Raw genomic sequence first — 19,338 nt, 5'->3', positions numbered from 1 at the left:
GGATAACAGAGAGCTCTGGTTGGCAGCCAACATTTCCTGGAATTCACTTAATTCCTTCGAAAGCCGGTTATATTAAATCCAACAACAACTAGACAACAACAAAAAAAGCAAATCCTTCTGAAAAAGCATTATTAGCTAGAACATGATTTAAAAAGCAAGATCTGCAGACAGAGATTATGGCCTGGCTTTTACAAGGAAAACAATTTTCAGGCTGCCCGTGATGAAAGCAATCTCTGAGCAAGTAATTTCACAATATCCATCGAGCTGTCTCATTAAAAAGCCATTGTATCTATGACACACTTCTCCCTACAATATCTTCTTTTTTAGTTTTTTGTTTCTTCCTTTTTTATTAATTTTCTTCTCAACAGCCTCCTATGAACTGTTAGATGCCACACTCCAGACTCGAGGATATAAGTGAGTATTCTTATAGAATCAGTCACTGCTTCAAAAGTATTTCTAAACTTCCCTCCCCAACACCCCCCTCTTTTTTTCTTCTGCGACTTGGATTAACTCCCCAGAAGGGAAACACCTCTTTCTGAAGAACAGAAAATGAGTTTTTAAGAACTAAAGGACAATTCAGTTACTGATTCCCTGCAGAAGTGATGTCTACAGACAAACAGACAGCCAGCTAACGGTTTATCCCCTCCTCTGTAACTAACTTTCATGAAGGAAAAAGTATCATGCTGCAGGACTCTCCTCTTTTATCCAGAAAAAGAAAATTCAGCGTCTTTTTCTAGATGGTGTCTAAACATGGGAGTAAGGCAAAGGGAAAGGCCTCCCAATAAAACCACAAACAAAACTGAAGAAAATCCACATAATGAAGTTCAGTTGGGTACACCCAGGTCACTACTCCTCACCCCAGGCCCCAGTCCCCCAAATAATTCCATGTCATTTCACACAAGACGACAAGCCAAAGCAGTCCATGCCTTGCCATGCCCCATCCTGGGTACACAGGCCTTTGCAGGGTGCAGGTTCTCTGCTGCAATAACTAGCACAGTATCAAGGGTTGTTTTTCCTTTGTGGTTTGAATATTTGGGGGAAAGTTAATTTTATTTAGGTGTTTATGGAGCTTTTTTTCTCCTCAGTCCCTTGAATACCTCCTCTTATATCACTTAGTTATCAGGTCCAAACCTGGTATCACTTCTCTACCACCTGTCTCATCATTCTATCATTTTATAGAATGATTTCCACATCCTAAATGGTCAGGTTTTGCTTTGCTCTTTTTCAAGCTGACGTGAGAAAGCAATCAGGGAATCACCTGGGTTCTGCTGGAACAGCTTCATGGTCCTTCTCCCAGGTGATGACAGGGGAGGGCAGCCCCTCGATCCGGCACTCAAACCGGGCCATGCCATTTTCTTCCACTGTCTGCGACTCCGGCTGCTGGAAAAAGCGTGATAATGCTGGGGAAAGAAGAAAGGAAGGAAAGTAAATAACTCAGTGTTTCTGCTGAGAAATGCAAACCTGTTATGATGTCTGAGTTAAGAGAAAGGCTTTTCTCTCCTGAAGACAACCTGAGATGTAATTCCTCCCTTTCCTGCGCTCCTACAGACCCTCAGCAACCCTAACAACAGTAACTGAAAGGTTTCAATGTGTAACTTTGCTTCTTGCCTCATTTTCTACCTTAAAGCAACAGAGTGAGTGAAAGACAGGCGATTTGGCAGCTTCAGCAGTTACCTTCCTAAATTGCTTCCTTGTATGTTCACTTGCTTCATTTAGGAAGGACACAGAATGAGAAACAGAGGGGAAATGCCACAACCCCAGAGATGAGAGTTTCACCCTTGCCTTGTAGCATTCCTGCAGCCACAGGAAATTAAAACAAGGCAAGAGGAAGAACAAGCCAGATGTCAAGTTACACAAAACAACTGCCTACAGGCTGGCAGTGCTGGAGACCGGCAGCAGAGCCCATAAGGGTTTTGACCCTCCTTCTCCTACCTGCAAAAACCAACTTCAACCTATTCAAGCAGATGAGAGGCAGCCAAGGGGATCCAGACACTCTGCTAAGAGGAGGATGGATTTCATACATGCCAGGACACTTGTTTGCTCTCCAAGGCTCACCTCTCCCTGTATATGTCTTTCAGTAGTAAAGAGACTGAACTGCTTTGGAGACAAAGCACTAAGGTTTGGAATTGCTCTTAGACCACAATCCACAGCTGCCTCATCTTCCAACCCTTCCAGGCACACAGCAAAACCCTGCAGCAGAAATCCTCCCCCAGGGCTGTCAGCATCTGTCCTACCAACAGCGTAACCTGAAGGCATCTCAGTCACAGGTGGAGTTTTGAATATTCATGCAGGTTCCTGGATGGGGGCAGAAAGCCCCCAGAAGAACTGGCTTCTGCTTTATCCATCTCTGCTAAACTGCCTTTGCTGTGAAACCCACCCTGCCGGACAAATCCATTCAACAATGCTCTGATACAAGTGCCAGAAACCCCAAACATGGAACAAGAAACATAAATTTCAGCCAAAAAAACACACTTGAATGCTGGGCTGAGCACAGCACTGTGCTCTGAAGGACCCCAAGTGACCTCCTGGCCCTCCAACACAATTATGTCCTTGTCTCACCACCGCTTTCCAAGAACATCCATCATTGCTTTGGGTTTTGTAGGACTCCAAACTTGAAGTTTTTCTTTGCAACTCTCACACACACAAACATTCATGCACACATATACATGCCTTATTGCAGTGTGAGCTTGAGAAAGTATGTACAGTTGGGAAAATGAAACGCTTTTGCACGACCCATTGTAACCTCGGCATATTCTCAGCTGTCATTAGTGTTTTTCTTTAATTTAAATAGTTATCACATGTTTCAAGCAACTCATTGCTCTCCGCAGCAGCTACAGACCAAATTCTCCCAACCAGCTGTCTGCCACGTTTAGTTTTTCAATTCAATACAAATGGAAAGAAAAATGTTTTCCTGGAAAATTTTGAAAAATACATTAATATGTAAGGCCTTAATTCAGCCAACTGCTTTAGTATTCTCAAATACACACTGCAGACCACTTCACGACAGAGTAATTTCTACAAATTACAAAACCTTTTAAGCTCATGTTAATACAGCTTGCTGAACCCAAGAGTTTAAAAGAAAATCCATCAAATGCCAGTGCATATTCAGGATGGCGCCATCAAAGCAACCTTCTCCTGACAGCAGATACCCTTAATCCTCTTTCCCGTAATTCTCTTCTCATCCTACAGGTATCAATGAGAATATTTTGGCAGGCTCAGGAGGGTCATGTACTCAGGAAGATCATGATGGGAGGGAGGAATCCTAAAAAATGAAATTTGTTGCACTTCTGTTTCCTCCACCTGATGCAGCATCACCTGTCTCTCTGCTGTTCATTATTAAGAGACATCATCTTGGTGTACAAAAGGTGACAGAGCCTCCTGGGCTCCCTGGGTTACCAGGCAATAACCTGTCCTGGTTATTCATGGCTATCACCTGCCAGACCTGGTCCTGGTAAGCTTTAAATTCCCAGCTGAGAACCAAATCTGGCCATTCATCTCCACCCAGCCCTATCTGCCCACTGTGCTGGAATGGCTCTTCAAAAGCCAAGAAAAGCACCCCTGACAGAACCTCACTAGGATGTGGAGGACTGTGACCAAACAGCGACCCCGATTAGGGAGCACGGTGTCCCTCTTGCTCGGAGCACACAGGAACAGCCACGCTTCCCAAGGGGAGTCACAGCTCATGGCAAAGCCACGACAGGCTGAGAGCTCCGTGGGGGCTAGCGGTTCAACCATGGCAATGCCCAGCAAACCATCTCAGAACTCCTGGGGTGGGCTTCAGAGGCTGAGCAGCTCCACCACATTCCTTTCACAGCACGAGGTTAGGGACAGTGGGGATAGGGATGGGCTGGAAAAAATCACCCCTGCAAGCTCTGAAAGAAGCAACCCGCAGACTCCTCCATGAAGGAGAGGACAGGGAACTTCAACTGGGATCTTTTGAGCACAGAAAGTAACAGCAAATCAAAGCAAGAGAAGTGAAGAAGTTCCTTTGATGCCGAACTGAGCAAGATCCCTGGATGTCAGCCCTGAAAGGGTGAGGCAGAGGCAGACTTGCTGGGCTGTCCATCACTGCTCCATAAGCATCTGCACCAGCTTGGGGCCAACATCACAGCATGCTGTGATCCCTTGTGTTCCTCCTCTCTCACCCTCAGGAGTACCAGGGTGGAATGGATGAGGCAGGACACATACAGCACCTCTAGTGAGACTGAGCCGTGCTGCAAACAGCTGGTGCTGGGAGGAAAAAGAATCAGACAAGGGAAGAGAGGACTGGAGAGCAGGTCCTGCCACTTGGGCATGCTGCATGGACGTGTGTGCAGGTCACAGCAAGTGCAGGACAGGCTCCAACACACTGCTCACCCTGGGGCCACAGGATCTTTGGAGGGGCTGTTATCCTCCCACAAACACAGTCTGGGCTGCTGCAGAAGTGCTGCAAAGTGAGAGGTTTTCCCACAGGGAGGCAGCTAAAGGAGATGCTTGAGGGGAAAAGGCAAAGAAAGATGACACATACTCAACATTATTTTCAACTTCTCAGCTAAGGTTTAGCTTGCAAAGCCATCCTGAGCCACAAAACCTCTCAGCCCCGTTGCACTGATTATCCTGAACACCTTAATAGGCCACTCAGTAAAAATTACCCACTGTAGGTGAGAAGGTGAAGAGCATTAGAGCAAATTGCCCTCAGCACAGCCGACCCACCAGGCTCTGCACCTCCAGGAGTGGGGCAGGCAGCTCCCTCCCTGCTGACATGTTAAACCCAGCTGGAGCAAAGCCATGTGTGCCAAGGCTTTTAGCCCTGAGCCCAGGGGTGACTGCAGGATGGTGAAACACAGCACCCTCCCCCTCTCCCAGCAGCGTGATCCGTGCAGGAGGCTGTGGGCTTGGAAAGGCTGCCAGCCAGCAACACTACACCCCAGGCAGAAAATGCAGTCTATGCAAGGAATTCAGCCTTCTGAAAGGGGCTCGCTGCTCTCTCCCACAGCGCTTTGCCCCCAGACTCTCCGCGTGCTCGTCCTCTTTGTACCTTCTACAATGTTAGGAGGTATTTCCAAGGTGGGAGCAACATCAGCCCCCACTCAGATCTCATACACCACCCAGGCTACCCCTCTCTGAGTGACTCACCTCTGAACAGGCCGGGGGTGGAAGGGGAACACTCAAAGAAAGTCGTGGGAGCAATTTGCCATGGCCCCCCGGCACGGCGCAGGCACAGCCAGCACAGCGCTCGTCTGCAGGGCCATATGGCAGCACAGGACTGCTCCTGCTCTGCACAGGAGCCAGTTCCCCACCCACCCAAAAAAGCATCTAAAGCCACATCTAAAGTCACAGATGGTTCAGAGCCTGTGAATTCATCTTCAGGAAGTTTTCTGCCCAGCCTGGCTCTGCATACAGTCCCTGGCCTTCACTCACCTATGCCCCTAATTCACAAAATAAATAGGATCAAATCTATAAAATAAATCCTTAAAGTAAGAACAAATCCTACTCTGCCATTCCTCAAATCCCAGATACGCAGGGTGCCACAGAGAAGACACGTTGTCCGTGTGGAGAGAGGATGATGAGAGATCCTGTGTGTTAATTCCTGCTGTGGCCTGTCCCTCCAGGTGCAGGAACACTCCAAACCTCTCCTATGCTCCCTGCCAGCAGGCACACGATGCTCGCCCATTCCCTCCAGGCACAGCAAACGTCTTCATCTGACAGTCACAATTACTGTAATTTTCTACAACCTCCCTTGCACAAAATGTTTAAGCTAAATTAAAAGCTTTAACAAATCTTCATCAATGTAGTTATTAATAGGCAGAAAGCTACACCTTCCCACAACTACAATAACGCCCCCGGTACTTCCATGTGGGAGCACGTGGGGCTCAGGAAAACCTGCAAACCCAATTTATCAGCCTGAGCAGCTGCTTGTTTAACAGGCACACATGAGCCCTCACAGCCTTGCTCCTCCCCATTTGCCATGGCCACCACTGCCACGAGGTGTGGATGGGGACCACGGCATGGGTCCCTTGGTGGCACACAGGGTGCCAGGGAACACTGGGCAGTGAGCCATATGTTTTTCCAGTAAAATGCCAACAATCTGAATTCCTGGACCACGGTGGAAGGATGGAAGCCCTCACACTGTCACAGCCTTCACATGCCATTCCACCTCCACCACTCCAGCACTTTGCGTGCTCCAAAAGACCTCCTCCAGCCTCTGGGCTCACTGCTGCCTGGAGCAGCCCCTCCCTCCACTGGGAAGCTGGCAGACCTTACACAGAGGTGCCAGAGCTGCCCTTGGGGCTGTCAGGGGGAGAAGCGGACTCCCACAAGCCTGAAACACAGCAGATGACACCAACAGCACCAAACCAGTGCTGAGCAAGGGAGGTGCTACAAATACCCAATGCTCCTACTTGTTACTGCAAGACTCAGTGGCACAGAGAGCCCTACAGCCCTGCATGGAAACCCCATTCCAGGGAAGGAAAGGACCTGCAGGTCAGAAGGACAAGCTCATGGCAGGAATAACACATCCCACCTGCTGAACAGGTTTTCTTCTACTGCCCTGTCCTGATTAGCAGTCCCCAAGGCAATCAGCACAAAGAGCAAGCCCATCCACTCCATCCAGCTTTGGATAGACCGTGTTCAGTGGCAGGGGAAAAAATGAAAATACCCAAGCCTTTACAATCCTCACTTGCTCCAGCTGAATGCTAATGGTGCAAGTGCTTTTGCCCAACCCTCGGAACAAATTGAAGCGAGAGATGCCTTTCATTAATCAATTCTCTCTCTGCTCCCTGCTCAGAAATGGATATGTTATGTCAGGTGCATGTGTGTGCCACGGAAGCAGCATTTTCTCTGTGCAGATGGTAATAAAAGGAGACATATGAGTACACATAAGGAAAGAGTTCACCTCAAATTTCCCATTTCTGGGAGAAACACAGAAGGGGATGGAGAGAGGCATCACCCATGTATGCTCCTCTGGAAAAATTCAGGGGGAGAGAAGGGCAATTTAAGTCAGCCTCCCCATTTTGAGATGTCTCCACTGTTCTAACTTGTAAGACACCAAACAATAAACCCAGGACTATAAAAGAGACACAGCCCATTGCCACTGGGCAAGACACAGCACACACTTCAACATAAGTCACCCCTAAAAGGGAATAAATATATCCTAACTCAGGCTGTCTGGGACTGAGGCAGGAGCAGCTAAATAAATCCATCTGGACTAATGACAGCTCCTCCCAAACAATACCTGTGTGCAGGATCCCTGACTGCATGCTAAACATTTTCTGAGCAGAAAAGGAGGATGTGTTGCAAAGGTCAAAGATTTTCCCCTCATCTGGCAAAGCTACACCAGCAGTTCTGGTTTCTACAGCACAGTGCTCACAGACTGAAACACTCACTTGGCCAAACCTAGATGGCCCTGTCTGGGGTACCAGAGCCTAAAAACAGCCCAGTGTAAAGGGAGTGTCAGGACATTATCTCTGCACCTTCATCCCCCACAGCTCCTATGGTGTGCCTATGCAGTTGTTTTTAGCAACATTTAACATACACAAGTCACTGTACTAGACAGAAGTGTTACTGTACTTGCATTATTTTCTAGCCTCACCTATTTGGCAGGTCAAGGAATCATTTATTTGCACTCACTTAAAATAGCCCCCAGGAGCCAAGCCTGAATAGAAAGGAATTTTCTTCTTGAACTCTGTGCAGAGATTGAGCAGTTCAGATCTCGGAGTGTCCTTCTCGGTCCAAACAAAAACTGCCCTGAAGAACCCTTTCCTCCATCTCTTCCATGCAAAGGGATATGCAACTCACAAGGCTGCCACAGCCAGACCCCACCACAGCCACCTCTCCAAGCACAGGGTGCTGTACTCAGGGCTCTGAAGTTCTCTGCAAAAACAAGCACTGTCTTTTGGAGAGAGGAGGGTCCTGTTTTTAATTCATAGCTGATGGCACTTACCTGGGAGAGTTACACAGGATGTTAACAGTGGGATAACAGGAAGACACCACTGCTTATTTGTGGACTATCTCCAATCCCATCTACACATCATTATTATCATTTTATTTCACAGACATTTTATCTCAAGCTCCTGAGGAAGCAGATTTCTGTATAAGTACCAGGAGGGAAAGGAAAGAAAATGAACAAAACCCCCAGAACACTTACTTGAAAATCTGACTGCAGCTGTTTGACTGGTGACAGTCCCTAGGGAGGTGTGAGACACACAGGAGTAATTACCCTCAGCACCATCCCTCTCTGGATATTTACTGTCCTTTGCCACAGCCTGGGATGAGATGAAGAGCGATCCATTTGGAAGCACATGGAGATGTTCTTGCTCCACTAATGGAAACCCATTCTTCTTCCATGTGATATTGATCACTTGCTCAACAGGGGTCAGGTTACAGTCCAGAATCACCACTTGGTTTGGCTCCAGTATCACCTTTGCAGGACCAGCACTACAGCTCAGCTCCAGAGAATCCCCTTCCGACAGCCTCCCTGCAAAGAAAAGACAGTGTTTGCAGTGGGAGTTACTTTCCATGATTTAATCACATCCCAGTTTTACACAGAGAAGGAACCATGGCTGGAGGTACCAGTTGAAATTCAGCCCTGCTGGGTGACCAGCACAGTCCATGACTCCTGTGCATTGCATTCTCCATCCCCCATCCCTATGCTTGTAAAACCAGCACCATTTCTGCCATTCTCAATGGGCCCAGCAGCCACCCCTGTTGTCCACATTTGTCTCCATGCTGGATTCAAGCAGAAAGTGGCTGGAAGAAGGTGAAGAGGTGGGAATAGTAAGAGCAAGTACAGAAGATGAGGTAAGGGCCACAACCTCCCATGGCTGGCTGTGGCAGGCTTCCCTCTCACCTGCAGGTCAGAGCCTCCTCCAAGGCTGATCAACCCCCACATGACAATTAAGTGCAAGCCCCAATGTGGCACTCCAAGCCCCATGTGGCACTCCAATGCCAATGACCACAAGCTAGTTAGAGCAGCTCCCCCTCTTACTGGCAGTAAGAGCTCAAGTCCAGCTGGGAAAGCAGCAACTCCCACTGATGTTCATGTTCTGGGAAACACATTTCAAAGGAAAGACAATAAAAGAACAGTTAAAAACATGACCTGCTGTCTCTGAGCATTTTATCCCATCCGGGTGAATCCAGAGCGAGAATGGATGGATGCATTTTCCGCACTAGAAAAGGATGTTCTGATTGTTAGCAGACAGTACCCAGCACGTGCCCTTAGGCAACCTTCTTGCTGCAGCCAGAGGCCAGAGCAGTGACCAGCAACAAGCTCAGCTGAACAGATCTTGGTCTGGCCGACTTCCAAACCCACCTACCCGAGGGGGCTCCACCTCTGAAACAATGCTCAGCATTTCCTAAAAGAATATTGCCATTAATAAAATGCATTTGCCGTTAGAGTTCTCCAGAGACACTAAGTCAATGTTAGCTGGCAGCGCTGCTTCCACACACCAGCAATTTCAATCTCTGCTGTGCTCAAACCATCACCATCCACTCTTTTTATGGCTCTGCTCCAAATTATTTTGTCACTGCTCCAATCAGAAATGTTTCCTGCCTCTATAACAAGTTTATCAACACTGGATATGAACCACATGGCTCCCTGCCCGTCTCCTATCGCAGAAGGCTACAGATTAATTTTATAGGAATTCAAACACCCTATTAAACCTGCTACTACCTACTGCTGATAAAAGGGCTGCACTTTAAAAAGAGTGTGTGTTAAGCATGCAATTAGGGGCAATGACACGCAAAATTACATATGCAGGGAGATGGAATTGTTTCAAGGCATGTGCTGGAAACCGCAGGTGCCCTGGAAGGAAGCGCCTAACCCTGTCCCCATGCGAGGCCAATTCAGTGCCCATAGGGACGGGAACTTGTCAGGTTTGTCATCGCTGCTGGGTTGTACAACGGCCACTGAGAACTCGGTGCTGGTCAGCTCTGTTCCTTCAGTGACGAGAAGGCAACAAAAGAACCCTGCCTGTGAATTGCCATTGTTATGAGACAGAACAGACCCTCTTCTGTCACCTTCACTAGGACATCCAGGGGGCAGTCTCCCAAAGACAAATCCAGCAGGATACAGAGGTGCCCGTGTCACAGCACAACGGCTAGGCACTGTACTCCGTGGCAAAGGGGCTGCCACTGCCAACACAGAGCTACCTGCCAAGTCCCTGGATTTAGGGTTTTCCTGCATGGATGCTTCCACCATGCTGCTATCTCACACTCTGCAGAGAGAAAGCACAGGCAGAAGCAGCAGACATCCCTGAGCTCCCAGTGTGTACGCACCACAATGCAATTCTGGATTTGTCAGCCAGCACAGCCCTGGCAGGTCCAGGTCACACAAATGTCACCAGGTGCCCTCCTGTAGGGCAACTCTGCCCATTCATGTCTCCTAGGGCAGATTGGTCCTTTGAGGATCACAGCAAGCTACAGAATTCAGTGGCTCCCCAGGAGGATAGATGGCTCCCAGGGGAACATGAAACTGAAAGGCTGCCCTGGATGTACTGGAAAGACACTGCCTCTGGAAGTCTTTCATGCAAGACAGCTGATACCAAAAAACTGTACGAGTAGTGAGAAATTTAGCACACCAAATAGCTGTGCAGGTGACATGGACAAGCACAGGAGAGAGTTAACAGCTGAAGAAAACTCAGCTGAGCTCAGGACAGGAGGCATGCTCAGATGCTGTCATGAGAACCCTCATCCCTGAGAATCCTCATCCATGGAGGAGCAGTGACACAGACACTTTTCCGAAGGGATGTCCCTGTAGCAGCTGCTGCTGGCAGCATGTCACCAGGGTTCAGGCAGCCTGTATGTACACATCACCGCTGTGGAGGCAGGGCTGCTATGGCAAAGGCTGAGCTGTGTGATGCAGAGCTTATTCCAAAAGATTTGAAACTTTGTTGGGTAAAGTCTTCATTCTTTGCCTTTCCTTACACTTGCCATCGTAAGAAGCTCCTGTTCATCATTTGGGAAAACAGCCTGTGTATCTGTCCTCTTTTCTAGTTTCTTCAGACAGTAATTAGAATGGCATTTTGCTGAAAATACTCCTCTTCCAAAGGTGAAGTGTGAGGGGACAGCCAGGAACAGAGAAGGGATCTGCAGTGCAGCTTCCCACAGTAAGAAGCAATTATCAGCCTCTCAAACTTCAACTCCTTAAAAAGTCAACTCAACCTGCTTGTAGCAGAATAAGAACAGAACACACTTTCCATCACAGGAAGGAAAAAAAAAGTATTTGCTTTTCAAAAACATACGGTGATGTTTCTATATCCCAAAATCACCCAGCTCTTCTCTCCAAAGTCAAAATCTACAGGGATCTAAGCTTCTACTTGGTTGGTCAAACATGTGTGACCACCCCTCCTTGTTTATTATTTATACAGCCTGCTGGGAAGGCCTCCAGCTGAGCAAATGAAGTTCCCACCCAACACCAGACTGCTCTGACCTGTCCCGAATCATCCAGCCCTCCTTCCTGCCCTTTTGGCCCCAAAATACTGCAAGTTTTTAGTGACAAGCCATTTGCACATACAGAGGTTGAGCAGCAGGGTCCAGAGTGCAGCCTTGGCACTGCAAAAAGCCCCAGTATGACTTTTGTCCCGAGATGTTCAAAGAACTGCATAAACACTCCCTGACCCTGATTAAGGAAAAAATACCTTCCAGGCTCTGGAAATGTAGGAGGAGGTCTGGTTCAAAACACCGCACTAAATTAGCAAGACTGACAATGAGATAAAAGCCCCTTGAAGGGAAGGGATCAGAAGAGAGTAAAATTAGTCCAAGTGAGATCAAAGACAAATGCAATCAGGAATGTTAAGTGCTTACAGAAGCTGCTGACTATTTCCAACCTCTATTCTTCACCCTGTAGTGACAGAAATGGATAGGACCCTGGTTAAGCACAGAGCCACGTGCTCGTGCAACCTCCTGCTCACCTCCACCCTCTTACCTGCCAGAGGTGATGCTGTAATGAATGTTGTCAAGGTGGGCTTCCAAGACAGGAGCCAGAAGGGATTTTTACACATCAGTCCTAGGCAGGTGTTCCAGCTACAGACCTGTGCTTTTGGAGCCAAGCTTTTTGCTTTTGACTCCTGCTGGAAGTAGTTTCAGCTGCTGAGCTATTCCAAGGTGGGCAGTAACAGCTTTCGGATCATAATGTATGTGCAAGTACACGCTCACATGTAGATACACATGACATACTTGTGCATTCACATACAGAGTTCTAGGGGAATGCAGATGTATTCAAACACAGAGAATGCTCTGGAATGGAGGGTCTTTGATGTAGCAAGTTAAAAGCATTTTGTTCCCATGAAAATTATATTTTCTGACCCAGGCTCTGCAGGGTTTTTTCACTCTCCCTCGTGTTGCTAACCCATAGGCTATATTGTGCATAAAAACAGCCCAGGAGAAAATGTTCTTTTTCTCCCATCTATTTCCTCACTTCCATCAGCCATCCATCCACCTCCGGCATCCAGGCCCAGTGAAGTAAATTAAAAAGTCTCCTGTTGAGTGGCATAAAAAAACAGGGCGTTTCAAATGAACAAAGGTCGTCAAATCTTCAAGGCACAAAGCTGTCCTCTGCCCTTCATGGGAGCACAGCCCCTGCCAGCCTGAGTTCAGATCCAAGGCAGGCTTCTGAAAATCCACATTAAACCAGCCAACAACAGCCCTTCCCCGGTCGCACATCTCAGCGTCCAGCCAAACCCCACTCCTATTATCTCCTCTCCCCAACATCAAAGGGAGGCAGGAATAGCCCAACATACCACTGAGTAAAGGGGGAAAAGAACGGATTCTGCTGTGTTTTAATTTCAAATCTACAAATAAGCAGATGAAGTGTGAGCAAGCAACACAGCAAGGTCTGACAGACTGCTGACAATGCAATGACTTGGGCAGAGGTGAGACCCTCACAGCAGTGTTTTTACATCCAGGACATGCAGTACTCCAAACCCATGGAATTGGGAGCTTTCACTCCATGACTAAGAACAGCATAAACCCCCACTTGTATCCTTGCACATAAGGCTATTTCCCATCCCTTCCCTGAGGTTAAACCACTTAAATCAAGGTGGAAAAACCTAGACAAGGGAGAAGCTTGTTCTGGTGAAATTTTGGCTATCATTAGTAAACATGTCCTTGAGCTCTGCTACACAGCACGAGCAAATAAAAGGTTACTGTTCAACAGGAGACAAATGGCTTTGTGCAGAGGAGAACGAGTCGCAGTTTAGTAATTACTGTGAAAACAAAACATTCAGGCATAAACCAAAAGGGAGCCAGTGCACTGGAATATGTGTTCCTTTTCTAGCACAGCTGAAATCACCTGATCCACAACCCCTGAGTAAGGCCCATAAGACTGACAGCACATCTCCATCAATTCTATCGTCTCTTCAAGAAACTCATTCAGCTAGGGAAAGCCAAAGACATTTAGGCACACACAAGATCCCAAGGCATAACCACTCCTACAAACCCCAGCCCACTCAACAATTCCAAGGCTCAGACCTTCACTTCAAGGCAGGGGAGGCCCATCTTTAGCACAGATGAGTGAGGCCCTGGGAGCAGCTCAAGGACACCCAGCCCAAAGCAGCCAAACTCCTGACAGCCTCCAGTGCCTTCCTGTGAAAGCCCTCCAACACTCCCAGCCCAAAACAAAGAGAGCTGAGCCAAGCCAGACAGGACCCATTACGGCACAGGCCTTGGGAGATTAATACTTCACAGGGAGCAAAGTACAAGGGTTTCTAATCTGACACACTTCCAGAGCTGACATCACTTCTAGTTCTTGGCAGCCGAAGATTTTCCTGGGGAGCTGCTGTTGTGCTGCAGGTCCCACAGCCTGGAGCCTGGCCAGCATGTTTCCTATTCCACACACATCTGGCACTTTGAAACTGGCTTGTGCACCTTGCAGAGATCCAGCCAAAGAAAACCTTCCCAGGAGCAAGAAACTGGCTCAGGCAAGGAGAGCAGAGTGCTCGGTCGTCGTGTGTGTTCTGTGGGATATCAGGCAGTAAGAGGAAAGGGCTTCTCTCTCCCCTTCACATCCCACAGGAGGTGGCAGGAATTCAAACTGCATTTGAGCCTCTGCACTGTCGCCTGCCTTAATTTATGTATTTATTTTGGATTTTGAACTCCTGGAACTCAACAGCACAATTAATCTTATTTAATTGGGAGCGAACAGCACTGAAGAAAAGTGATGTTACTCCTTCCTAAGGGTTTTCCTACCTCTCAGCAAGCCAACTACTGTGCCATTGTTCTGCTTAATGTAACCTTCAGCCGATGCTCTTCAGAGGCTCTTAGGAGCTGTAGAAAATCTTTACGTTCCCATTGTCTAATTCAAAGAGTGACTATACTTCAGTGTGTCCCCATTAAAGCCACACAAAACTCTCTTTCTTCTTGGAAACTTTATGCATGGACAATTACAAGTCAATAGCTTGGTCTCAGTCTGTTTTTAGGGCAATTGCACTTGGCAAGTGGTGACCCAGAAAGAAATCTGGAGGAAGGTCTCCGACAGTCTGCATGCTGGGTGCTCGGCAACACCAGCACTGAAAGCAGAACTGGAGGAGCTCTGGGCCTGGAGCACCCCACTCCCATGATCTCTACAGAATGGGAGGCTGAAAGAGGAGCTGGACATCTAAATCCTCTTGTGCATCACTTGTTCAGCCTCCCCACGGCACAATAAAATAGAAAACATTCTTCCACTAAACTGTAAGGAGGCCTGTGAGACAGAAGGGTCAAGATCTCTACATTCCCTGCTCAGTTACCAGATGTTGCTGGAACTTTCCACCTTGTGATAGCAACAGGAATACGAAAGTTACACCTTCAACACCCATTAAGCCTCTCTGGAACAGAAGGCTCCTAAAACTAATCTCCAGAGCTGCTGAAAAGATCATTTTATTAATACTTGATATCCAGGCACAGCAGAGCAGTTCCAGTGCTGAGCAGTGCTCACCAGTGGGAAGCCAACCTTATCCTAATTCTGCATATAAGCAACCTGGATGGTTTATTTAATAATGCAGCATCTCCCACTGCTGCAGGAGTATTTATCCAGCTGGCAGCAAGGGACTCTCAGATCATCCCCTGTCACTTAGCTGATCCCAGCCTTTCATGAGCAGCTGGGTGCCAGCCCGGCACTGCAGGCAGCAAGAGGCAGCATGCGGAGAGTGTCACATTGTCCCCACATCAAGGGGCCGGGTAGGAGGCTGTGCCAAGAGCAATCCCTTCACACCCTGCAGACATCCAGATGCAGCCATGGTGTATGTACAGCGTCCTGGTCACTCCCCAGCTTGGGCCTGGGTGCACATTGGTGCTCCTCAAGTCCTGGCACACATCTGGACCCCAGGTGAGCACTGGCAGGGAAAGTTGGAGCATGCAATTCTCCCCAGAGAACAATGCTGGGCATGAGCCTCTGGCTTTTGTCCTGTTCAAATCCCCAGGTCAAAACAAAAGAGCAGAAGGGATGGCATAAAAGAAACATCTAAAACACATGCAACGCTGTTTATGGGCCATACCTGGGAAGAATGATATCATCTGAAGCTGTAATTACAGTAAACAGATGTGCTGGTTTGGGCTGGGATTTAATTAATTTTTTTTCACATGGGGAAGTGAATACCTTTGTGTATAAATGCAACATACACCAAGGAAAACACCAAGGAAATAGAACAGCTGAAAAGGTCTCCATGGAAGTGTTTTTGAAAATGCTCCTAACGCTGAAGTCAACTGAAGCTGTTTATTTCAGCCACCCAAGACCATGAAAGCCACCAACCCACACAGCCCTGGAAACTCCAACCCATTAAAATTCCAACCAATTTCTAGAAAGGACTAAATGCTCTCCTGCTTCCACAGAAGCATCAGATTTGCACAAATACCCATCTACAGATGATGCCTAACAGAGAGGAACAAACACCACACCAGCTCTCAAGACTGAGTTCCTTCTCATTGAGATGTGTGTTATGCTGATGTATCCCCTGCAACAAATGGTCCAGAAAGATGAAACAAATCAATAGCAGTAATAATTTATTCATTGTGTTGAATTGTCAATGGCAACTATAACAGTGAAGTGCTTGACTTTCACAAAGGTTAAGCGTTCACTTTTCTCCCTTCTGACCCCAGAAGGGTTTCTGAAGGCAGAGGAAGCCCAGAATTTCAAAATCCAGATTTGCTAAACTTAGCCTTTTTCAGATCTTCCCCCCAAGGTGTCTCATAGCGGAACAGGGAGAGGTGTCCCTGTGTAGAGCAATATAAATGTGAGCCTCCCTTGCACTGAAGGATGCTCAAAGTGCCAAAGTGACTTAAACATTAAAATCCCTGAAAGCCTCTTCAGGGATCCCTGCCTGATCCAGGGAGGACTGAGCTGTTCCTGTGCCTTTCCCAGCCACTCCACACCCACCACACAGAGCACCAAACCTCAGGCTTCGCTCTACAAACATCTCCAAGGCAATGTCCATCTCCTGGCCCTCATCCTTCCCTTCTTAAAAAGCCAGTGAGGAATGCTGAGACGATCCCTGCAGAAGCTGCTGCAAGCACGGGATGCATGGGGAACTCGGGACAGAGCCCTGGGTTTGCATTCAGAGATTTACAGTGTGGAGGCACATTAAAATTACAAGCTTGAACAAGCGCACTGGAACAATAACACATCACAGTCCTGTAATTGGGCCCCGAAATACACTTAGTGAAAAATACAGACCAGCTGCAATGCTGGAAATGCTCCTAATGCAATCCAAGGTAATTATTGGTAACAGACCATCAAACAAGTGCATTAATATGCTCTGATCAGAGAAAGAATCAGATGGACAGTCTGGCACAGCAGCTTGTACCTGCAAATTATGTAAATGATTTGAAAGAGCAAAGCCCCAAAGCCCTAGAAACACTAACTCTAATGAAAGTTATTAAATGCTATTTTTGTTATCTGCTGGTGTTACCATCAGAAGGCCCATTTGCTGCAGTGACTGTAATTGTGCTGCTGAGGGTCCAGGCTGAATAAGCCTGAGATTTGTAGACTAAAACAACTGCCTTGGATTTGCATGATCTCACCGACACCCGTTTAAACACATAATGACTTCCTGCATTTTTCACTGATGTTGGAAAGGAAACCCAGTTATTTTGCTTTTGTGAGATGCACAAGTTCCTGATTTTCCTTCATCATACATACACTTTATCTGCAAAGGACACAGAGGAGTCTGAAAGAAGATCTCCTGTTACATTACCTATTTTTATACTTCAACTGTTTCAGTTTAGCATACTTTTAGGATACACTTTCATCTCTTCATGCCTGAGAAAGCTAAAGTATGCAGAATGATACAAGCTTCAGTATCATCCCTCTTGAGAAAAGTTCTTAACTAGAAACTAATATTGCCAAATAAATACACAAAAATCCTTCACCTGTGGGCTACAGTTTAAGAGTGTTTTGTAGCTCTTTCCCCCTGGGTTAATGGCTTTGCATATTCCAAAGATACGGATATAAATACATTAAATTGAAAAATGTTCAGTTCTGACAGTGAATATTTTATCCCTCAAGTTCTCACCACCCTACAGTATTAAAAAAAGGGAAGCATACCCAGTGCTGAACCGTAGGAAAAGTCAAAGAGTGAAACAGTGTCCCCACTCCGAGACCGAATCCAACAGCTAAACTTCCCAGCAAATATATCCTATCCTCTCTACCAGACAATTCTTTAGCCTTTGTAACTCAAAATTTTACACACAAAATGCAGTGTATAGCTGTGGAGCAAGCAGACAGAGCCCATCCTGCTTCTCCCTCATTTTAAAGACCTCTAGAAACTTGGGCTATACTTTACAATTTCAAAAGAAACACATCACCTGTAATCTTATCTTCTATTTTTTCACATTGCAAGACAGGCACACTTCCAGCTTTAATGGTGCACCCAAAGACTCATCCACCTCCAGTGAGAGTCAGAGGCACCTCCATTGAATTTCGTGGCCTGGTTCACTGTCCATTTTGCTTCCCAGCATGCCAGGCATGTTGCGTGTCACCAAGGACAGCAACGGCAAAGGAAAGAGGAAGAGTATGTTACAGAGGAAGGACAGAAGCCCTTTGATTCTGCCCCTGCTTGGGTGGCACAAGACTTGTGCTTGGAGTGCCAGCTTAGCTCCAGAGCCCCAACTCGCCCACCCTGGCTCTCTGCAAAGGAGGCAGGAGTGACAACAGCTGCTGTAATTTATTAGTTGTGTCTGTTCACGCTCACCAACCCTCCCTGGGACGCACCGCTCCGATCGCAGCCAGACGGAAAAGGCGAGCGTGACTCGAGGCAGCGGGAAAAACACTTCTCCATCACGTGTGCTTTCCCCTTCACAGGCTCCACTTCCAGTTGTCTTGCCTGTCATTAAAAGGAACTTACAACCTGCTGCTGAACGATGTACTGTAATCAATACAAACAGCCACAAGATCCCCTGGAAAGGATGGGGGAGCACTGCTCCGCAGCGATATTTATGAGTGCAGGATCCCACAAATCAGAGCAGTCCCAACTCTCCTGAGTATTTCCACTATTTACACCGAGATCAGAAAATTAAAATTATATTTTACGCTTAATGGTTTGAACAAGACCTGTGAAGTCCTTCTCTCGGTCCCATTTACAACACAAATGCCAATGACAGAGCAGCAGATGGTCAGAAACACTCCCCTAGAATATTCAGGCGATTCAACTTGAATCTGTGCCCAAATCATTTAACTTTAATGGATTCTTTCATTAACAATCAAAGAAAGGGAATATGGTTGCCAGGACATTAAAATCACTTTTTCAATTATACTGTTATAAAATCGAACAAATTAGCTGTAATTCTTAGCTGAAGCTTAAATGGAAGCATGACTTTATGAAAGAAATTAAAATTGATTTGGATTAGTGGGCATCAAGGGCTTTTTAAAAATTAACAAGATTCTTATGACTTCATAGCACGGATGGATTAGCTGGAGGTTTTGCTGCCCTGTGCTTGCTACCTGCCAAAGCATGGCAGCTGGCGTCACAGCATTCGTTACAGCGGCGTTTAATTAAACTGAGGGGAGAGAATGCAAGGATTGAAGCTGGAAACAAAGTTGTGGAAAAAGAGGGTGGTGTCTGAATTCACCTTTTGGACCCAGCCCAGCAGGGTCTTGGCAAAACTCAGGGAAATCATAACCTCTAAGCTTTAGCAGGACAAGGTCTATAGGTTGTAGTGTCTAGCTTGGGATGGGCTTGCAAAACTGTACTGGATGCTTCACAAACACAAAAAAAATCAAGCCCAAGATGTCTGCAGTAAAGAACACAAAACTTTAATGTAGGCTACTGAAAAAAAAAAAAAAAAAGGCAAAAAAAAGAAAGATCCAACATACCACAAAAACCCCGGGCAGGTAAGGATTAACAATGGGAGCAGCGGAAAAGCAATTCATAAAGGAAACAGGAACTGTAA

The 19,338-nt window shown here is 46.9% G+C and overlaps 1 protein-coding gene across 5 annotated transcripts in view; it reads right to left on the bottom strand.

The window, feature by feature from the left end:
- IGDCC4 (immunoglobulin superfamily DCC subclass member 4) overlaps nucleotides 1–19,338 on the bottom strand; it is an 88,463-nt gene that overhangs the window by 49,659 nt on the left and 19,466 nt on the right. For all 5 annotated transcript variants that reach the window (XR_011003604.1, XM_068203542.1, XM_068203543.1 and 2 more), the window contains exons 2-3: nucleotides 8,126–8,455; nucleotides 1,259–1,400 (exon numbers count right to left, since the gene is read on the bottom strand). Coding sequence is in view for 4 of the 5 variants with exons in the window: in XM_068203542.1 (XP_068059643.1) it covers nucleotides 1,259–1,400; nucleotides 8,126–8,455 (472 nt within the window). In the remaining variant the exon portion in view is untranslated. The remainder of the gene's footprint in view (nucleotides 1–1,258; nucleotides 1,401–8,125; nucleotides 8,456–19,338) is intronic.

This window comes from Anomalospiza imberbis, chromosome 13 (assembly GCF_031753505.1).
Source record: "Anomalospiza imberbis isolate Cuckoo-Finch-1a 21T00152 chromosome 13, ASM3175350v1, whole genome shotgun sequence".
Classification (NCBI taxonomy): domain Eukaryota; kingdom Metazoa; phylum Chordata; class Aves; order Passeriformes; family Viduidae; genus Anomalospiza; species Anomalospiza imberbis.
The sequence above is the reverse complement of the archived record's forward strand: the minus strand, read 5'-3'. Positions and strand labels throughout refer to the sequence as shown.